This window comes from Schistocerca piceifrons, chromosome 2, assembly GCF_021461385.2.
Source record: "Schistocerca piceifrons isolate TAMUIC-IGC-003096 chromosome 2, iqSchPice1.1, whole genome shotgun sequence".
NCBI classification, from domain to species: domain Eukaryota; kingdom Metazoa; phylum Arthropoda; class Insecta; order Orthoptera; family Acrididae; genus Schistocerca; species Schistocerca piceifrons.
In genome coordinates, this window is record NC_060139.1 from 706465238 (window position 1) to 706488618 (window position 23381).

General features: G+C 39.1%; 1 protein-coding gene across 1 annotated transcript in view; it reads left to right on the plus strand.

Annotated features, from left to right (window-relative positions):
* LOC124775767 (rho guanine nucleotide exchange factor 12) overlaps positions 1-23381 on the plus strand; it is a 1141602-nt gene that overhangs the window by 445093 nt on the left and 673128 nt on the right. The window contains exons 7-14 of the mRNA XM_047250599.1: positions 8948-9178; positions 12211-12304; positions 12571-12779; positions 16842-16958; positions 19888-20001; positions 21149-21247; positions 21346-21438; positions 21547-21740. Of these exons, the coding sequence (XP_047106555.1) occupies positions 8948-9178; positions 12211-12304; positions 12571-12779; positions 16842-16958; positions 19888-20001; positions 21149-21247; positions 21346-21438; positions 21547-21740 (1151 nt within the window). The remainder of the gene's footprint in view (positions 1-8947; positions 9179-12210; positions 12305-12570; positions 12780-16841; positions 16959-19887; positions 20002-21148; positions 21248-21345; positions 21439-21546; positions 21741-23381) is intronic.

Sequence of the window (23381 nt, forward strand, 5' to 3'; positions counted from 1 at the left end):
AGTCTCACTTGCCAAGTGGAATAAATATATAAATCATTTAACAGCAACTAACGGGAGCAGTCTGCAAACATGCATTGAAGATGAGGTACGAATCGCATAGGCGGTCCCCTGAGCTGTTGGACGAACAGCTGTAGTGTTTTCCCCACCCCAGTGGCCTGCTGCTCCCTCTGATAGTGGGCGCCCGCTCGCCGCTCTCGGCCTAAAGTTAGCCGGCGCCTGGGTTTGAAATACGCGCGGCACGGCGCGTCTGCGTTATCACAGAAACCACTCCCGCGTTCGCTTACGTAGCGGTTCCAATACGCAGAGCCCAAACCAAAAATAAAGTAATATCGTGGGTTGTGTTAGACTTGCTATCCTTGCTACATGTTCGCCTGCAAGTGCTCATTCTGATTCGACATAAACTCACATACGGCCTTTCCAAAAATACTTCGGTTCCGCCGTTTCTGTATGCGATTTGGGCAGGCGAGGTTATGGGATTCACTGAATGCGTAATATCTCGAGCAGTTCTAAGTACACTGGCGGAAATGGGTGGCGTTACATCATGAAGCAAAAGTCGACGCCCACGAAATGACAGGGCGCAGCGCGTACTTCACGAGGGTAGACCCAAGCTCGCTCCCTCAGCTCAGGAGTCAGACTGCGTTGTTACGCCTGCCTACTCGTAAATCGATGTTTAGTTACAAAACGAGGATTACATCTTCTACTGGACTACTATGGACGCTTGCTGTTTATTAGTCCTACAACGATCGGAAGACCATAGGCCAACGAATAATTTCTTACAGCTGTACTGCGTACAATAAAATTAAAATCATGCCAAAATGATTATCAGTTGCATAAGGTACTACATCTCGTACGAAATGAACACAGTTAAGCGGTAGAGATTAAATTCTATAATCAAGCAGTAATATTTATGTCGGGCATGGATCTCAAATCATAGATTACTGCAACGTTGTTTGTTTTGTTGTAGTGCTTGTAATCGGTATGACTCCGCAATAGCAGATTCCAAAACAAGAAATAATTTTCGCTCGTACGTGAAGACCCAGTTACGAGTTAACAGGTCTAGAAGCGAATTTCGTCTGCTGAGCTGAGCGATCGGTCAAGCTCAGGCCTACCCTCGTGACGTACGCGTGCGGCCTGTCTTTCTTGTGGGCCTCGGCATAAGCCCGATATTTATCAAACATTAGGGAGGTGTTCATCACATAATGAGTATTGGACGATTAAACTTCCATTCCATTGGGAAATGATGTCCATGATATCATCATCAGTGCGACGTGTGATGACTCTCTTAGGTAAGTATACACTTTTGTATTTGTTGTGGAGTGGAAGCAAGCACCTTAGGAATTTCTTGCTATGATGTGTCAGTTCATAAAGATTGCTGCCTCTAGTGTGAAAGTATACATTGTGGCATCGGATCCTAGTTAGCCAGCGTGGGCGACAGATCAAGGATCAAGGTAGGTCATTCAAGATTCTTCAAGGTGTTTGTGGTGTGAACTGCAATATGGATCTTCGGTTATCCTGCTGGAAAATGCCATTTGTACCCTGGTCATGGTGGGTATCACAACAGGTTTACTATTTTTACCGCGAACTAGTGAGCATTCAGTCTCCATTCACCAGGTACCAAATCATTTCTCCCCAGAACGTTACAATAAGAATTGGAGAGGCATGGTTCTCAAAATCGCTGCTTCTTGCGACATCTAACCGCACCGTCTGCGGATATGTTGGCATTGACCTCACCGCCACAGAATCGAGGCCCATCGCTGTTCATCACAGAAGTCCATTCAGTGGCCCTACTCCACGCAGGCCTCTGTTGTCTGTTGTATGATGTAAACAACTCGAAATCTCAACCTAGCGTCCAATAATCTGTTCCTAACTGTTCGTGGTGATGCTCTGCCTTTAAAATCTGCCCGGGTTTCAGCTGTTGTCAACTGTGTATTCGTCATAGCCAGTAGAACAATCCTACCATCTTCTCGTGGGTTGGTTCCTCTGGAAGGACTCGTGCCCACCCTTCTTGCTATTCTTCTGTGTCCATCACCTATCAGTCGATGTGTGGTCGCTGTAGTACTGCCATTTGTCTGTGCTTTTTGGCGGTGTGATGCTGGCATGTACCTCATGCCAGTGATTCGACCTTTCTCGAAGTGCGAAAGATGGCGATAAGCTGTACATGCAGGCCCGTTGGGCGTTCTGTGTTATCATTTCATCTGAAAAGTTTCGGTAATGTTATACATAACCTATTGCCATGACGTAATGACACTGTTCTTCACCTATAGGAACGGCTTATTCTGTATTGCAAGTATGTTTTCATAAGGATGCAGTTGTGCTGAAATATCTGTTGGGTGGTGTTCATTCTACGTGTTTATGGTGTAAAGCTTTCCATGTCCGTCAGTGTAGTTTGCTTATTATTCATTTCAGTTCAAATAGATCATAGTATGCTCATGGTTACATTCATTAATTCAGAACGATTTTGTGACATGCGTGACAAGCATTTCAACCCTAATAGTTCAAGTACACACTCGTTACCATTGTTTAAAAATAGGTTGAGGCAGACAGCACGAACGTTCTTATAAGTGATAGTGTTCAAGCTCAGGTATTAGGAGTGGGGGGACCGATGTGGTCACGTATGTTTAGTATTTCCTGCCATTTTGTTTAGTCGAAGTCATGGAGCCATGGACTGTGCAACATGGTGTGTTTGCTTACGATAGTTTTGTGCGTAATAAACCGTTGCTCTTCAGCGTGAGTTTCGTCGCCATTTCAACCTTTCGAGAGATGATAGTTTTCCCACTCGTAACACCATTCTACGTTGTGCTGAATCATTTCGCTTTCGAGAAACAGTGATGAGTAGAAAACCGCCAGGAGCTTCTCGCTGAGTGCGCACTGCAGAAAATGTTGAAAGAGTTCGGCAAGCCTTATTCCGTAGTTCTGGCCGACCTGCTAGGAGGTATTCTGCTGAATTGCGTTCCAGTAATCGCGTTCATTCAGGCGTATTTTGCATATTGATCTAGGATTTCATCCCTACAAAACGGCCATGGTGCAACAATTGAAACCTAGAGATTATGTACAAAGGCTAAATTTTGCTCGAGAAATGGAGGCCATATATGAGCAAAATGATAACATCATTTTGTTTCAGTGATGCTCATTTTCATTTGAACGGCATAGTAAATCAGCGGAACTATCGTTATTGGGCAAATGAAAATCCAAATCTAATGCATGAGAGACCATTACCTAGTCACAAGGTGACTGGTGTGCTGTAGCCGGTACTACAGATGTTATTGGTCCCTAGTTTTTCCTAGACAGTAACTGGAACACTGTAACCTCGGAATGTTATAGACAGATGATCACTGAATTCTTCCTGCCTGAACTGAGAAGAAAACGTATTCCTGTTCGGCGAGTTTGGTTTCAGCAGGACGGGGCCACAGCTCGCACAGCAAGAATGTCAGTGGAGGCTGTCCGGACTGTTTTCTGTGGTCGCGTCATTTCCCAGTTTGGTGATGCTTGTTGGCCTCTTCGTTCCCCAGATCTGTCCATGTGCGACCACATTTTGTAGGGTTACCTCAAGGTACGCGTATACGAGCTTAAACCACGTACACTTGGAACAGGAGGAAGCAATTCGAGTTGTGGAAGTCGTTCAAATTGACAGAGTAATGTTGGAGAGAGTGGAAGCCAAACTTCCGAGAGCAGCTTGAGAAGTGCATCGCAGAAAACGGCTGTCACCTGGGAGATGTTTTCAAGCATTGATTTTGTAAAATGCCAACATCATTTGGGTATTATTCAGTAAATAAAGTTTTTTTTTGAAGCACATGTAACGATTTTTTTAACGACCGTCCTGTATGTCTCAACCAGTGTTAAGATGGCACACGAAAATCCAGCCTCGAGCACTAAACTGCTCATTTTCGCCCGCCAATTGTCATCTGTTGTTTCGAAGCCGTTACTTGCATTAGCTTATACGTTATTTCTATATTATCATATTATTACCTAGAATGAAACTTTCACTCTACAGCGGAGTGTGCGCTGATATGAAAACTTCCTGGCAGATTAAAACTGTGTGCCGGACCGAGACCCGAACTCGGGACCTTTGCCTTGCGCGGGCAAGTGCAAGTGGTAGAGCACTTCAATGAAAAGCCTCGCATTGTCAACGCTGCAATGCCCACGGACTGTCTTCCAGGTTACCAAAGAACCTGGCCTCTGTAGACATGATAAGCTTTAACGGCACCCTAGAAGCTGCTACTACAGCGCTTCTTTCACAGTGGTATATTATCTTCATTAAGATCCACAGAACATTAATAAAATTGTTTCGTTATTTTATAGATACTTTAATGTGCTGCCCCAAAACTGAACTCCACATTACACTACTTGGGTTTTAGTAAGATTAAAGTTAAAAGAAAGTGATGTATAAAAGAAGGAATGAGACATGAAAAGAGGAAAATAAAACTGAGAATGGGGTTCAGGGGTAGAGAAGTGTAGGGAGCAGTCTGTTTATAAAAAATTAGTAGTTAATGAAAAAAATTTACCAGAAGTAGATCAAAACGGTAGACGTTAGTGACATGTTACCAGGCACGAGCAGTAACTATACAAATTTCTGTGACGGTATTATCTGCACGTGATGAAATGCACTACATCAATCGCAGTCCACGACCCGCGAGTGCTGCAGCGGTCTCGACACTCGCGGTCGGGTTCAGAAGACGGGGCTTCCCTCGTTTTGTCAAGAGTTCACACAGATCTTAATGTTTTATGGGACTTAGTATACATCAGCCGATGACTGTGATCGTCTCCATTGGCCGGCACTGCTGACGCTGTTGAAGTGCCGTCTTCCCTTCATTGCCAGGTGGCAGAACTTTACATAAGCCCTTTTGTTGGAGTGCACATCAAGCTTTTGGGCCAGCGTGTTACTGTCTTGTCGCGGAGTCCGTGTCGCCGTGGAACAGCCGCCACGGCGGAGACAGGAACACAGTGGCGCCTATTGTCTGCGTTCCGCACCAGCGGTCGGCTAAGCGCGCTACAGGGCAGCCCGCTTCCTTCCTCGACGCTCCAAGAGCCGCGTGTGGAATGCAGTACGTCGAGCGGCCGCTGTTACTGGCTCGCACACAAGTCGACGTTCCGCATATCTTTATTGCGCTACTAGCTTTTTGAGCAGCCGAGTGGCTCGATATGAGATCCTGAAACACGTGGACAAAATTATTGTGCTCGCTGCAGTGCTCGTTCTCGCGATCTGCTTGACACACTGAACGGCACAAATAAGAGACAAATTGCACTTTATAATTTCAAAGTAATCAGAATCAGCGCAAAGCAGGAAAAGAATACCAACTGGTAGTTTTAGATCATTTTTATATATCAACCCTTTCTCATCACCATCCTCATCCCTAGGGATCATTTTTCTTACTGCCACAGTACTTTTATACAAAAAAGTGAGTGTTTTTTTTTTTTTTTACACCAAATTTCGTTGAAATTGCTCCAAGCAACCGCAAGTTATGCTTTTAGTCACACCATCTCATCCCCACTCTCAGCCGTTGGGAGTTAAGTTGGTTTTACTGTTACAGTAATTTTCGTCCAAGTTAAAAAAAAGAAGGCTCTGAGCACTATGGGACTTAACATCTGAGGTCATCAGTCCCCTAGAACTTAGAGCTAACCTAAGGACATCACACACATCCATGCCCAAGGCAGGATTCGAACCTGCGACCGTAGCGGTCGCGCGGTTCCAGGCTGAAGCGCCTAGAACCGCTCGGCCGCATCAGCCTGTCCAAGTTGCAAGTGATACGTGTGTACAGTTAGGAAGGATATGAGATTGGCTGATATATCACTGTCTTTCCCCTTTCTGCCTCTTCTCCTTTCCAATGAGCTTAGCGACCCCAAAAATCTTGAATCCGATATTAACAATGGTTGTTCAGTACTTTCACATGTCACGGCTTCTCATCCCCACATCCACCACTAGTTTTGGTAGGGAAGGGTGTATTACCCACACAGTATATTTCTAGAAATAATGTGTCATATATATTTAAAATTTATATGAAGCTGCTCCAGACACTCGTGACTTGTGCTTTTAAGTCACCCCGTTTTCAGATTTACAGATAGTAAACGATACATGTACCAAATTTGGTTGAAGTCGGTACAGTGGTTTATGATGACATGCAGTACATACATTTTTATAATATGCGGGGTGGTCAGAAGCAATCTAAAAAGCTTGTAATGGTACTGTAGGGTGGGTTGTTCTGAGAAGTAATTGCTAAGGAAAGAAATTCGATATGTTGCGCCATTTTTGAGTTGGTTAGCATTGGAGTTAGCCAATCGGGCTGTTGCTCGCGCAAATGAAAGCATGGTATCCTTTGGGGGGGGGGGGGGGGGGGGGGGCGAGAAACACATTAAACACCCCATTTGTCTCAAGACAGATTGTATTTCCAAAGAATGTAATATTCGATAATGAGCCAAATCTGGACTAATATCAGCACTGTGCACCCACAAAGTACGAGGTATGCATTTAATTTACTTGTAAATAAATGTTGAACAATCCCAACCAGTTTTTTCGTTTTGCCATGAGTCGGAGAAATGCATGCAATGTATGTTACACTGTGATGAGAGGCCAGTAAATTATGGGAAGATGTTTCCACAATAAAAGAACCATAATTTTGCTCCATGCAATTCCTCTGTAAAATCATCCCTGAGCTCTATTGGAGATTATTGCAAGTTACATTGTTTCCTGTCTATGTGGTGCAGGAATGGATGCAATGTACAGCACAGTAATAGTGCCTCTTGCGGACATCTCTGACATGTCGTATGTGTAAACAAGCAACAGTCTTTTGTTATCCGTGTCATTTATACTCAGTGTACTCTGGTTAATATTTCCAGGGGAAATGATGCCATTAAGATGTGCAATGAATGTGAAATAGACTTGAGTTCTTCATATACACAGTAAAACATTAACAATTGTTTTAGACATTTTAGAATGGCTTCATACTTGATACATGTGTTGACTGAAGGTTGAAATTCCATACAGCAAATCACAGTTCAGATTAAGAATGGAAGAACTTCATCTTGGTAACAATCTTGATGTTGTGGAGAAACCAAACTAGCCACCAAATCCATTCTCCAGAATGAGCACCATTAAGAGTTTGTGCTTGGATACTAAAGTGTAAGGAGAAGTGAGTGGCTTCCATCTGGGAAGCGGCATTGAAATTCCATGATGTTCTGATGAGTGTCACTCATCATCATCTTTGACAGAGGATAGAATAACAGCCAGCATGTCAGGGAATTTCAGTGTACCCACCCGGATGGAGGTCAGAGGATTTCCTCAGCAGCGTCCCCTGGGAAAGTATACAGTCACATATAAGTGAGTAGCTGGCTGAAGCTTTACGTCAATCTGTGAGACGTCTTCCAGTGGAAAGATCAGTAGCGCACTGCACACAAAGGCAAGGATACGGGTTCAAATCCCACTTTGGGACACATAATTTTTTTTAAAAAAAGAGGATAGAAGAAATATTTTGGGCATCTTTCACTGCAGTATACACTCAGTAATGTTTCCATTCCTTACATTACATTGTAAGTGTGCATATTAACTAAAGATATAAGGAAATTTATTGTAGTAATCTAGCAATATTGTTACATTTTTTTCTTGCCTGCATTGTGGCATATGGTACTGGCATGTGAAGCTTATCTAAGGGATAGACAACGGATAAGAACATAAGTGCACAGAACAGATTGGGGAAACAGAAGGCATCAATCAGTGGTGAATAAGAACTGCCAAAAGTCCAGATACTTGGAAATTATCTTATGGATGCAGAAAGAAAGTCATCCAACTGTGACATTCCATCTTCTAATATTTATGTATTTGCAAAATAATGGCCATTATAGTTAGAACAATATATCTTGTATTACTTTTTGAACAAATTTGTCTCTTGGTCAGACATAAGAATTGCAGAAATGTTGAAAGATTATTGGGCAACTTTCACCTCTGTGAATAGTTGAAGAAATGCTTAAGATGTAATGTATTATATTCATAAATGCTTTGATTTGTGACGTGGTGTGCTGGCCAAATGGCATTTGTTTATGTGGTAATTCCTTTTCAGTATATATTACATCAGAAGTCATGGTTCATATCTCATCAGTTTTTATGCAGAATAAAAAGCAGCAATAACATTATAGATTAATTTTCAACTTTTATTGTTCCTTTCACCTTTCTGTTTCTGCCTTTTGTTTTCAGGGGATGTATTACTATTAATTTATGTATTTTTTCTGTGTAAAGCTTAGCAAATTCATTGACTTTGTAATTAACGTTTTTGTCAATAATACTGTTACTAGTCTGTTTAAAGTTATGATAAGCATGTTTCTGATGTTAATTATAATTGTGCAATGAGACTGCTGCCAGTTTCTGTTCCACAGATGGAATTGCAGTATAATCACTAATCCATTCACATATAAAGCAACATAACACATTTCCTCATTCTATGTATAAATGTACCCATTGGACCAGTTGCTTGTAATATTTTCATTTTAAAAGCTTGTTGAATGATGAACATATTATTATTGTGTGCGCACATAACATTTCCTCAAAATACTTGTTGAAGTTCTGTGAATAGTTGCCATACCAAGATGTAGAATTCAACTTCGGTTGAAAATTAAGAAATTCTTACTATATCTTCATACACAACTGCAATGATTGTGTGCATCTCCATGTACAGTCAGTCATTTCCTTCTTTTCTAGTGTGGATATGAGTTTCAGCCTTATTGAGTGACAAGGGGAAAAAAGTTAGCTTCATCCCCTTTGGACAGAGACTTTACATTTTACTCTGTAAGATTGTTCAAATGCTTGTGCATGTAAAATTTGCACACATAAACACAGCTGCAAATTTGTGCAACTGCATTCCAAATCTGTGGAGCAAGAGACAAAATATGTCAGCACAAGGGCAGCTAGCCATACCGTGTATGTGTGGGCGCTTCACTAACCGTGTGGCTCTTTGTTTTGCAGTACGCTCTCCTGTTCCCCTCACCTACCTGCAACTCCCCTTCTCCCTCCACCCCAGCCTGCCAGGATATACCACCGCCCCTTCCATCTCGTAACCGCCCTCTCACCTTATCTACGCCCCCTCCCCCACCCCGCCACACTGCCGCAACAGCCTTGCATTGTTCTGAAGGGGGTGGTGACGTTCAGCCAATAGAAAGCCTCAGTAACGCGCACTTGTCACCGACTAACAATTACGTAAGTAACTTGCTGACTGCTCACAGCTTTTACTCATCTCTTTTTGTTGGAGTGCATGTGGATGATTGTTTTCTTCTAGTCTGCTGTGGCTTGTTAACTTAAAGCTTGAATAACCTTTTGTTCAATGTGTCTTAATATTGTGTTGAATAACTTGGAATTAAATTAAAATGAACTTTAATTCACAACAGATAATGCATGAAGTAGCAAATGTGAATTCTATGTCTGACTGTGATTAGAGCCATTGATTTCTAGTACTTCAGTCACATGAGGTACATAGCTAGTGATACGTGTCTGATCTGAGTGTGTTATGGAAGTTGATACTGGCCAGGTATTCTGAAGTATGGTATGCAGGCCAAATTCATGACTGCCCATTTTGCGATTTTTCTAAGTGCTGAAATTCTGTATGGGTGTATCACGGAAGGATATCATTGACAGAAATGTTAGCTATGGAAGTTGCAAGAAATAACACACAACTATCAGAGCTCAAGCAACACACTGACTGCACAATATACTTCTCTAGGGCATTGTGATGTTTTCAGTGCTACTAATTTCTTTCAATAATCTTCCCAAATTGAAGCAGAAAGTTTTATTGCAAAAAAATATATTTTTTTGCTGTTGATAAGAATGTCAAATATTGTTGCACTTCTCTACAGATTGTTCTTAGATGAAATGGGTATTTTTGTATGAGATTATGCATTGGAATGGATGGGCTAAATGACAGACTCATCATATGTAGCTGAAAAATCTCAGCTAGCTCAAGTAGTCAGAAAGCTGTCAGAGAAAATAACAAAACAATTTGCCCAAAGTCAGGAAGGTTACACAGTATCATTTGCTACTTTGTTGTCTCATTACTTGAAAGTACATCTCATCTTATTTAATCCACTGAACGCATTTAACTTGCACTGTTCATTAGAGACAGTTTTTAATGACATGCTGTAGAGGTAGCTGGTCTGCCAATTGGTGTTGGCTCTAGAGTTTAGCTTCAGTGTATGAAGTATTGTAGTTTCCTATATATTAAACAAAGAAACATTTTTGTCAATAAATTATACATAATATTACCTGATGTTATCTTGACTTTATAATCAGTGCAAGAAAATGAAGGTTGTATTGCTATAGGTACATGCGTGTATTTGTCCGTTTTCTTGGGGAAGGAAAAAAAGTACTAGAATCCTAGAGATGAATCCAAAACAAACCATTGTCTTAAATGCCCATATTAATGGCTCTTATCTGTGCCTGCCCACAATATATTAAGTTTTATTTTTTCACACATTTGCGAAGATAGTGAGATACAATTGGTAAAAAGTAATTTTTCAAAAATTCAGTACATGTCATAACCTCAACTGAGAGCAATATACCTGAAGCAGTGAGATTCCAACCGTTTTATTCCTGAAAAGAATTGGCTTTTGACTCTGCATAACACTTGTTTACGTAATGAGTGACATATTAATTTAATGACTATTTCTTCCTTCCAATCTGTTTTCGAAGTTAAGGAGAAAATTTTTTGAAAGTGGTGAATGGGGGACAGCTACAACTTTCAGAGCAAACAGTAGCCAAATTATGAACAGATTCTTTTTTCTTATTTGCCCACTTCCATAGCTGAATTGCGAGTGTGTGTGACTGCCATATGGAGGATATGGTTTCAATTTCTGGTGCTGCCAGGGAGTTTTCTCTGGTGGAAGGACTGGATGGGATGAATTCAGTCTCGTGACACTAATTCCGGAAATACGTGAGTGAGAAGAAGCATTTCCAAGGTCTGAAAGGCCAACAGTGTTAGGCAGAAGTGCAATATGCTGACACCTGTGCCCTTCCACACGGCGTCTGAAATGACACCATATTGCAGAGGATTACACAGTGGCCACTTGATATTGCGCAGTTCTCTAGGCCATATCATGGAGAGACTTCTTCTTCTTCCTCTTCTTGTCTGTCATTGTCGTCTTTTTATCCCAGACAACTTTTTTTGTCAACAACAAAAAGTACTCTATACCCTGCACCCATCACTCTTTCTGCATTTTCGTATGCATAACTCCAGTAGGGATATTATACTTCCATTGATATGAGGTACCATTTAATCGTAGTTGCACATTCTGTTGACTGCTTCTCTGAAGAAACTTGATGTAGGTGTACTAAATTTTTCTTACACAAAGATTTGACTGACCATGTTTAAATTCTTGTGTCCAATAATACATGGTCTTCAACCATAGTTTGCTTTTCAAAATAAAAGTGTTTTAATGTTTCTTATTACGTATCTTTATCCATGCTTTTTGAATGAGGAATGCTTATCACTTAAGACAAATGCCAACACAACTATCCATTGTGCCTGTTTAAAGGTATGAACAAACATATTGTGAGAATTTTTCCTGACAAAACTGTCCAATACCCATGATTTTAAAGAGTAACTTATCAATCTATGCTTACAGGCAAAGGCTGTACTTCAGGCACAAATCAGTACTGAACAAACATGTAAACTATCAAGGATACATGTCCATAGGTGGCATGAAACACTAAAAAGTGGTACATACATCCTTCTCATTCAGCCTCAATTAAGTTCTTACTAGCACATTGTGGGAAGAGAGTAACATATACAGATATGAAGCAAAGTTTGACTTCTACAAGCACATTAATTTAGCATCCTTTCAATTAAGTGAATTGCATTGTTTCTACTGACCTTCTGTTGGACAGCTCATCCTACACAGTTGAAGCAAGTATTAATGAAAATGCTTAAAATAAGTATTGTAGATTAATTTAAAACCAATGTTAACATTGTAATACAGTAATCTTTCATGGTGTTAATTTGTTTAATTGCATTGCACTTAAATAAAATGTTTATCTGTGATTGCTTGCTACTATCCAGAGACCACTCTTCTCAGTATCCAACAAATGTGAATAATGTAATGCAATATAGTGCCTGGCCAGTACTCACATAATACTGTGATTAATGTTGTGAAGCTTTAAATTAGTTAGAAAGCTAATTTTTACACTTACTTTTGTCCACACCTTAATACGATTTATGTTATTTAAATACTGTTTTACAGCTGTCTGGCCATCAGATTCCAGCCCTTAACACACACCATCGAACGAAATCGAGTCCTGATCCTTTGAATATTCAGAATTTATCTCCTGCAGAAGGTTAGTGTAATCAAGTGAACATAATTATGCAGTAAGTTTTGAAGCTTAGTGTACTAAAAAAATGAGAGAGTGAAGGAACATTATAAGAAAAAAATGTTTCCAAATAGGATAACAAGATTTGAAGGTAGTAAAATGTTTTTTTTTTTTTCATTGAATTGGTGGAAGCAACTGGTTTTTCTTGTTGCCTGTCTTAATAAACAATTCTACAACAATGAATGTCTCTGTAATGTATCTGTATATGTAGCACATGTGCCTTGTTTTTGCAGCTTCCAGGCAATTAATAGCCTCGGAGTCTATGCTAGACCTTTCATTTGCTTCCAAGCGATCGAAGAGTACTGGAAGTAGTTGTAATATGGAGTCTCCAAGAGCCACACCTCCTGGTACCCCTCCTCCACCCTATGGAGGGAGTTCAACAAATATTGAAGGATCTGATGCACCTTTCCCAGCAGAAGATGACAGTCACCCACATAGTGAGGTATGTACGTCACTCTTGCACATCCATATACGTTGGAAGATTATCATACTGTTCCAAACGTAAAAGGTTTATAAGGTGTAATCTTTCAAATGCAGATTGTGTGTAGCCTATGTCACATGAAATTCATTTTGTTAGAAGAGACTGAGGTACCTAGTGAGTTCTCACAATCATTAGTTCAAGTTTGTGAACTAAAGCACTATAAGACAGCTTAATCACAAGTAACTTGAGGCTTCATAGGGATTCATGAATTCACTTATGGATTCCCTAGAGTTAACCTCATTGGAGCTGTCACAGATTGCAGTTTTAAGTAATGTTCTTCTTGACATGTGTTACTCCTTTTTCATAAAAAAAAGTGTCTTCTAAATTAAATTTTCTTTGCCCCTTTTCAGTTTTTTTTACCAGCACATTGCCTCTTAAAATGTGAACGAAAGATGTTGAGCTGATACTTTGCTAGCTTAGTGTACCATTTCAGAATCACTTGAACTGTCTCTCCACTGGTGTTTCACTCAGTATTTGGTGATATATTTTACTTATCGCCCCGCTATTCTTAGTGAACAATCTCCAAACCAGGTATCAGTTACTTCAACTTTATACTTCATCACTTATCTGATATTTGCATTTCATAGCCATTATTGGATAAACTTTTTATGAATGTACCAAGAAGTTATTTCCTTTTCTCAGTGACAGTGTAGTTATTTAGCAAAGGATTCATTTTACCTTGTAAATTTTACAAAGCTATACAGTTTTGCTACTTGCTGTGTGCATACTTTTGTCTTTATACCTATTTATATTTCTAAATATTCATAATCTTTGTTTTTGATGATTATTTTACCTTAAACATCCCTAATCACTTATATAAAACTCTAAACATTTGAGGGAGGTCTTCCTTTGAGTCTGTTATTACTGCTGTATTGTCTACAACTCACATATAGTGAATGTATCTGTCAACAATGTAGGAAAAGACAAATTGTAACTGCCACCTCCATCATCCCAGGCTGGAATGCAACATCACATAGGCTGCAAGCTTAATGCAAACTTGATTTCAATGGCTGCTTCACTACCCAAGCTATCTGGATCCTCTTCTCCACCAGCAGCTTTTCTGAATCGCACATATAAGAGTTATCATTACAACACATTCTCAGCTCCCATAGTCATCCCAGCCTCAACAACCTCCAGCTAATCCTATTCCAGATCTGTCACAGGCTTATCCTACTCCATCAGGGGCCGGGCCACTTGTGAAAGGAGCTATGTCATTTACCAGCTCTGCTGCAATCATTGCACAGCTTTTTATATCAGGATGACTACCAACCAGCTGTACACAAGAACGAACAGCCACCTCTGAACTGTGGCCAAGAGCAGAGTAGATCACCCTGTGGCACAGCATGCAGCTGAACATGACACACTTGATTTCAGTGGCTTCTTCACTAACTGAGCTATCTGGATTCTTCCCTTCACCACCAGTTTTTCTGAACTGCACAGATAGGAGTTACCATTACAACAAATTCTCTGCTCCCGTAATTATCCTGGCCTCAACAAATGGTAACACCCTCCACCCAAAAGTTTCCATCCCCTCTGTCCTATCATCTCCTCCTCATTCTCATCTCCCACCCCTTCTATATGGAGCCCTCTGCCAATGCATCCACCTGTCTTTTCTCACATCTCTCTTTTTTTGCTCCTTTTTTTCCCCATGTCTCTGCCTCACAAACTCCTGACGCTGCACCTATTGGCAGTCTAGTCTGTTCACACTCCACCAGGCAGTGTTCGTCTCTATCTCCCTACCTATACACTACTATCCCTTCCCCTTCCCCACCCCATCTAGGTTGCTGCTTGCATCCCACATGATGTTGCATTCTGGCCTGAGATGCTGGAGTTGGCAGGTGTGTGTGTGTGTGTGTGTGTGTGTGTGTGTGTGTGTGTGTGTGTGTGTGTGTGTGTGGGCGGGCATGCGCGCGCGCGCGCGCGCGCGGTAAGTAACAATCTTGTCTTTTCCTACATTGTTGGTACACTACTATCCCTTCCCCTTCCCCACCCCATCTAGGTTGCTGCTTGCATCCCACATGATATGATGTTGCATTCTGGCCTGAGATGCTGGAGTTGGCAGGTGTGTGTGTGTGTGTGTGTGTGTGTGTGTGTGTGTGTGTGAAGTAACAATCTTGTCTTTTCCTACATTGTTGGTATTCCTACCTGGAGTTTCCATTGTTTGAATGTATTTATCATTCATTTTCAGTGTCCTTGTTACCTTTTTCATCAAGGTTATTCTCCCTTTACTGAGTCAGCTGAAAAGGTAAGACACCACTGGACGACTTCTTACGTAATTTAGGTTGCTATACTGGATGCATTAAGCCCTTGGTTCTGTTTGTAGTTTGTATAGAGGTTCAGGGAATATTGTCTGTTTAACCAATCAAACTATGTCCTGGCACTTGTGTTATTTGCTTGCAACATAAGCTTAATCAGATTTCTCTAATGTTTATATCTGATCAGTGAATGGTGAACATATCCTCATGAATATCTACACTCTCGTATCATAACTAATGTAGAACCATTATTATGTAATGTGTGTCCCTCTTTGGGAATATTGTTTTTCATTCTCTCACATTTCTTTTCATTTTCTTTTCAAAGTTTTGGTTATGTTACAATCTTACAAGTACGGAATGTGAGAATAAAAAATGTGTAAATCATAGCATCCTCTACAGTACCCAATTTGTGAAATCAAGATGCACAGAACCTTATGTACAAAGTTTGGGTAGTGCAAGAAGAACATACGTTTTTCATTTTTTCAATTTTTTTTTTTTTACTGCTGGAATGTCTCCTACTTCCCTAAGTAGTCTTTATTCAAAGTTGGTAGACCGTTGAAGAACTCTATTATTATGCGTGACCCATTTGCTCCACTCTTCGATATGACTTCATTGCCCAGTACTTTCTCTTGTTCATTCTATTTTCTCATAATTAATAATATATTTGCTCAGTTATTTTATTACTTCAGTTTTGTTGGTTTACATAAATTAATTTTTTTGAATTTTATTTCTAAATGGATTTTGGTCATTGAATTTTTTCGGCAGTTGTGAGGCAAAAGGTAGTTGGATGTCATGGATATGAAGATATAAAAACAAGTGGCAACAGTATCTCTGATGGAAACATGCTGCAGGGAACAGATTATCTAAAGAAATGAATGAAAAAAAGTGCTATACATTTTGAGAGAACAAACCCAATTATGTTAGACAGTTAAATTTTTACAGTGATTTCTTGAAGTTTAAAAGAATAAATTGTAAACAAAAAGTTAATATAATAGGTGTAGCAACAGTGAAATGGACTGAGAAAGCTGCAATCAGGCGGAGGAAATGATGAGAAACAGAGAAGAATGGTTGGAGTAATAAGGTGTTGCCCAGAAAAAGATCTCCGAGGCCTTATCTCAATATACACCCAACACTTCTAATGCACTTGCACATTAACCATCGATAAGCATCCCCCTTTTCACTCAAACCATCCAAGACTGGAATACCCGAATCATATATTCCTCCAGTCCTGAAATGAAGTATATCGTCTCTTCTGTGTTTCCAACCATGACCAACTCTCCCTGCAACACGATTTATTCTCAAAATCCACTGATATCAATTTCCATTATCTCCCATTCCCCATCTAGAAGCCCTACACCATCCTATATTCCATTTTTTTTCCAGCACGTGCGCCGTTTCTCCGTCATCAACTCCACACTTCCTGTAGCTTTTCTACTCCATCATTGCTCACCCCTTACAACTTTTCTTTATTAATATTTATTTATGCATTTGTCCCAATTTGGATCCTTCACTTTCCCCCAGTCACCTAGTCTGATCCTTGACACCTGGATGCACCCACATGTTGCACACTGGTACTGTATTTCCTAGCTGTGTACCATCATTTTCTTCCATCTGTTTTCCTAACATCCCCTCCATTGACTCATCTGCTGAGGAGAGAGAGAGAGAGAGAGAGAGAGAGAGAGAGAGAGAGAGAGAGAGAGAGAGAGAGAGAGATGAGAAGGTTTTTAATTGCTTTCTTTTTTTAGTGTTATGTTTATTTTCATTACAGACACCAACAAATGATGGAGATTCACCATCGGTTCGAAACAGCTGCCAGTATGCAACCATTGTACAGCAAGAACGTATTATATCTATGGAAGATGACGATATGTCAGACCAAGAAGTTGTAAGTTAATTATCATTAGTGATACATAAATTTTTCATTGTTAATCATTAGTATCATTACAGTATTTTATTACAAATAACAAATTATTGATAAAGTGTGAAAACTGCAGTAAAAGACTGTCTTATCTCATGATTAAGACTCCTTTCTTGTGAAAGGGGTGTGTTAAGGCTGATGTTCATTCAGGTGATAAATTATCTGCTTTCCAGACATCCTGAATGATTTCAGTCAGCTTGTTGACTGCATCATTATCAGCTCACACCAAGAGTTAGCTAAAAGTCATTTCCAGCACCCTTCTTGTTCTTAAGTAGTTTGATGATTTGACCAACTTCTTCCACTGAAGATGGTGTTGGGTATGATTATATATGTGTTTTTCCCTTTATTTTTTTAAAGTCAAACTCGGTATCTCAACTGAAGTGGATCATAAAATATTGAGCTAAGAGACAGTAATTTTCCACATTATTGTGAAACTTTGTGTCCTATGATTCTTTGTCTCAAGGCACTCATTTGAACCTACTTACTGTATTCACCTCTTGGTGTCACAGTACAATTTTTACCTACCACACTTCGCTCCAATACTAAACTGGTGGTTCTTTGGTCTTTCAGAATGTGTTCTGTCAACTGGTCTCTTCTCTCAGTCAAGTTAGGCCACGCATGTCCTTTGTCCCCAATTCTATTCAGTATTTGCTTCATTAGTTACACGATCTTCCCATATAATCATCAGCATTCTTCTGTAGCACCAAATTTCAAAGGCTTTTATTCCCGTTTGTCTTAACTGGGTATCACTCATGGTGTAAATATTTTTCAAAATGACACACAGATTTTGGTATGAAACTTTTAAGAACAAAAAAAGGAAAGCAACAAAGACATCCTATGGTAGATAATGATAGAAAACACACACACACACACACACACACACACACACACACACACGCACACACACACACACAAAAAAGTGAGGAGGAGTAAGTTACACAGTAATGCAAGGAACGTGGTAATGTGATAATATTGAATAAGGCAAAAGAAAAATTGATTGTAAACTCTTAGGCATGTGAATTTCTGACAAGAAACAGTAAGTGGAGAGAAACCTGCGAGTAAGATGTGGTTACTACATGAGAGTAATAAGTGGTAACATTTTTGTATTATATTTTTATTCAATTTTCTGTATTGAGATGTAATTGCAAAAATGAGACAATAACAGACTGTAGATAAGAGACACCCAAGAGTAGTTGTATAGGTGACATCAAACACTGCTGAACTTTGAATGTCAATATACTGTTTAAAGTTCTAATTTGAGTATTAAGAAACTTGAAAAGGCTTCACAAAAAAGTGAAAATTGCTGATATTTTTGGCAATGTCTATAGTCTTGTATATTTTTATCTATAAATGAGATGTGCTAATTTTCCAGAAAGATTTAGTAATAAACTTCTAAAAAACCAAGCTGTCACTATGAACGTTAATGATGGTGTTAGACCTTCTCTAGATGTTCTCCTTTCAATGCAAGACATTTTTCAGAATGATAGATGACTTGACTGAGACCTTGGTTGCATAAGTCTTTGTTTTGGCTGTTCAGGAAAAGGTCCTTGTCATATGTCTGGAAATGCCACACGTGATTTCTTCATCAGGAAAAAGGAATAGATCATTGCTTACGATTTGAGATGAATAGGGGAGTGAAACAAAATTTGAAAGCCTAAAGAAGCAGTATGTGTGTATCTGTGCCCTGTGCATAATGTGCTGGGCCATTGTTGTTGAGTAGAAACACACATCTTTGGTCTACTTCCGTCAGTGCTTTGTCCTTATTCTCTCATCTAAGCTCATCACAGAATTTTAGTAGTATGCTCCTGTGACACTTAACCCCCTTACAATATTTATCAGGTGCCATTGCAACATGGCAATCCCAAAAAACACTGTGCATCGTCTTGCCCCATGGTGGTTGTTTCTTTGCCTTTTTCGGTGATTGTGAATTGACATGTAGCCACCGCTTTCTTTGTCATTTTATCTCATGCTCATAGTGATACTCTCGGCACTTGACTATGGTGATTAGGCAGCTGAAGAAGTCATCTGAATTGTCCTAACTCAACTGCAACATTACCACTGCTACCTCAGCTTAGCAGGCTTATGAAATGGTGTGAGCAGTTGCGAAACCCTGTGGATAGTGACTTTCAAAATGTCATGCAAGATGTTATGAACTGATCCATGATTGATTTTCAGTTTTTCCATTATTTCTCTCGATAGTGATGCAGTTGTCTGCAAGTGCCAGGGTCTCCACTTCTCTTATGATTATTAGTTCTTCACAGAGAGATGGTCTGCTGCTTGGTTCTTCATCATTCATCCTTGTTTGATCAGAATGGAAGTGTCTGTACTGCCTAACCACTGTGTCGTATAATGATGCTTTGTTGCTGTGCTCTTCCACCAGTGCAGTCAGGATTATAATGTTGTTGTTCCCCTTGAAATGCAAAACGGATTAATACACAATAATCCACTTAATACAGATTGCACAATTTTGTTTTACCTCATATACCAGTGTTCTACAGTACTCTGGCATGGGGCTTGCAATTTGTACCAAACATGTATCTGCCAACTAACAATAAATTAAGTATATAACTTTAGTTACTTATTTAAATTTTTTTTGAAGCAACCATTAGAGCTTTCTGGCCAACCTCGAGTGGATTAAATAGAAATGTTCTGGCCATAGGGGCAAATGCCCAGCTTCTATGAAGAAAGTTGACATGAGCCCCACATAATTGTAAAACTCCAGTAATACTGTTTTTATATAATTAATCATCCTCCTGCTGAGCTAGTGGTGATATTGAAGGATATCAGAAGAATTTGAATTGTTAGAAAATTGCAAAACTTCCCCCTTTTGTAAATTTATGACATATTATCAAATGCTCTAGTTTGCATGTATTGTGTTGTATATTATCTGTTACAGGGTCATCTGGAAGATCATGGGCCCTTTAAGAGCCTCAGTACACTGAGGGACTATAAAGCGCATTTGGCAGTATTTCTAAACTATTTACGTTCTAACAGTGATTGTTCAAGCCTGGTAAGTCTTAAATTGGAATAAATAAGGTGTAAGTTACTCCCTAATCTTTCTTACTCTCCTACAGATTACAACAGTGACTGAAATACTACAAAGTGAGACATTGTTTATAGAAAGTGTTGTATCTATTTCCTGGAAACAGTCAAAGTTGATGAACTAGTAATCAGATATCCTATTAAGGAATTACAGTTCTCAACACCAACTCTTCGTGTAAGCGGTCTGATATCTGAGCTCTGCTGAATGTTCTTTGGGACACAGATTTTATGAGTACAACAATTCCACATTGTTCTGTAGTAAATAAAAATATTATGAGGCTAACTTCGAAACTGTGCTGCTCAAATAATTGTAGCCCAGCCTAAAGAATTGCATAATGTGTGATGAGAGCAGCATTGTACTGCATAGTACCTTGAATAAAACTAATGAAACAAAAGTCTGCTCTGGACTGGTGGAACATCAACAATAACTTTTTCCAGTTTTCTTATTCTCTGTTGTATACCATACACAGAAGAGTATACAGAGTATCCCCTAGCCATACTTACAGTAGCTACACTATTGGCAGCAACAGCAATGGTGGTGTTGATGATGGTTGTGGTAGTTCGTGTGGTTTTTTTTACTCATTAATTTTTGCTGTGTTTGATTGGGGAACACTTGTGTACTTGTATCAGCTGAAAATGTGAGATGGAATCAGCTGAAAATGTGAGATGGAATGTATTTTGACAAGTAAAACAAAATATTATGTAGCAAATTTGTCTTATCCATTCTGTATACTAAACAGCATAATTTTGATTAAAATAGTAGAATGGTTAAATGGAAAATGTGGCCAGTCATTTTATAGTGCTCTGTTATAACTTTTACTTTCCCATTAGCCAGCTTTTCAGCTACTGCTGGCTCATATAACCACCGTCTACAGTAGCTCAGAAGCTTGATAACTAGAAAATAAAAGTCTTTTTTAAAAAAATATTAGAAAGTGACTGATCACTGTCTTTGGGTGATCTCATCTTCTGTCCTTTTGTTGTATCATTCCAAGGAGCCTTCTCAGATTAAAAAAAGTGGAGGTACAGATGCTTGCCATGTAATTGTTTTTCTTTTGACTCAAGTGACAATATGTGAATACTCATAACCAGCTTACCAGGTTATTTGTTATTTGCAGCTTTTCTATTTGATCACTGATATTTACAAAGAAGGAAATGCCAAAGAAATGAAGAAATGGGCATATGAGATCCATTCGAGTTTCCTTGTACCTAATGCTGTAAGTATCTTATAAATATCTTTTCTGGTTGAATGCACTCTTGGTGACAGTTACCACATGAAATAATTCTTTAAAAATATTATTTATTTGTTTCATAGCCTCTCACATTAAGCACTGTTGACGAGAATGTGCTGAGGGAGATAGATGAAGTGTTGTTAAAGGAATCTGACAAAGAAGAAATCCTTAGAAAAGTAAGTTCAGTTATCTACAGCTCATATTGTTGTCTATTTGTCTCTCAGACCTAAAATAACTATGTTTCACTATAGTGTAAGTTTTTTCAATGGGCAATATTTTCCTAGGTTTTCTGGAAGGCACGACAAAAAGCAAAAGAGGAACTTAATGAGCAGCTGGCAGATTTTCAACAGAAGAGAACAGCTGGACTGAGTTCTTTATTTGGAGCACAGGAAACACAGCTCCATGACTGCATTAATGACAGGAACAAGGAGATGGAGATAGCCAAGGAGATACTTCTCTCTATTATGGAATCCTATAAGTGAGTTACAAATTCTGTCCACTTTAAAGATTAAGCATAGTTACATGGATTGAATTTTGCATTACTCCTCGTTTCCTCATACTCGCTGTTTTATTGTAGATGAATGATGCTTATGTTGAAGAGACAACTGTCAGTTTTTACTTTATTTACATTCATTTGTTTTTTGTGTGTCCATAATATTCAATACATAACTGGAACTCCAGGGCTGCAGCAACACCTTTTGTTTTGGAAGACAATAATTGCAGTGGAATGACCTTCTTAACATGGGATAAAATGTTATTCATCCAGCATTGACATAACTAAAATGACATACCTACTATTGGTCAGATCGTGAGCTACACCCATGAAGATCCTATCTCACTGACATTTGAAGATAATTTAACATTATCAGATTCTTATATGCTTTTGTTTTTTGAATGTGGGCATGAGTTCCATAATGTACTATGTAAATGCTGTTATTTTCACAAACCAATTTTGAAATCAGCTGTGACTGGGTTAATTGATTTTTCGTAGCTATACTGAGCCGCAGATTCTGCTTAACTGCAGTAATTTTATTTTACAATCCATCAGCTTGGCTAGTCACAATGTCTTTGTTCTCTAAAAACACCGAGTTAGCATATCGTTAGTTATAAACATTGATTCTTTAATTTGAAATATTTTTCACTTACCAGAGACATATGGGCGTATAATATCACGAAATTTCAAACATAAGAACTTTCTATTTATCATCTGCGTAGTATGTTTTCCTCAGAGAGCATAGCTTCTTCCATGCAGTTGAATGGTATAGTCTCTGAAACCTAATATCCACCTTTCAGATTATACGCATATTAGGTTTAAATTTTATGACTCATTACACTGAACTGTTCAGAACATTCTAACTAAAAAAAATTCAGTATCAGTTGACACTTTGAACTGGTTTCGTATCACCAATCAGATTAATTAAGCCCATTTGCTCACTTGCACAAATTTTAAGAAACCAAAGATAACATTTATTTTTTTGTTAGCGTCAATTTGAATCTCATCTTAAATTTTACTTTTTCCAGTACCACTCCTTCAGCGACTCTCTTCATGAAATTTTCAAGCTAAATCAGAACACTGATGTCTTCAAACCAGTTCTTACAACTTCATAAAAGTTTTATTGGAACATAATGGATTGTGCAACTTCATAACAGGATTGAATTACAACTCTTGACATTTCAAAATCACAAGACCGACTGAAAGTTTTACAATACAAATTATATCTCTTTTTATTCATTGTTAAAAAAGAGGCATAGCAGGAACTTGAAACTCTTGTCATCTTCCTCACCCCCTCTGGCTGTGAATCTGATGACGGATATGCCAGCTGACATTAACCTCTCTCTCGGATATGATGACTGCCATCACTGCCAGTGTCTTGCCGTGCTGCTCATGGAACAAAATAAAACAACACCTATTGTGTTTAAATGCAAATGGTACCAATTAGGCAATGTAAGATTGTGAGTCACAATTACTATAAAATGGGAATTCAACTTAACATATATTGTTGCTGCTGGAAAGATCAGTAATAATACAGATGAATATTTCATACCACTGCATAGTTCATACTTCGTCATCAGCAAGCTGTTTCGTGCATTATTGTAAGTTGCAGGAATTTTATGGAAT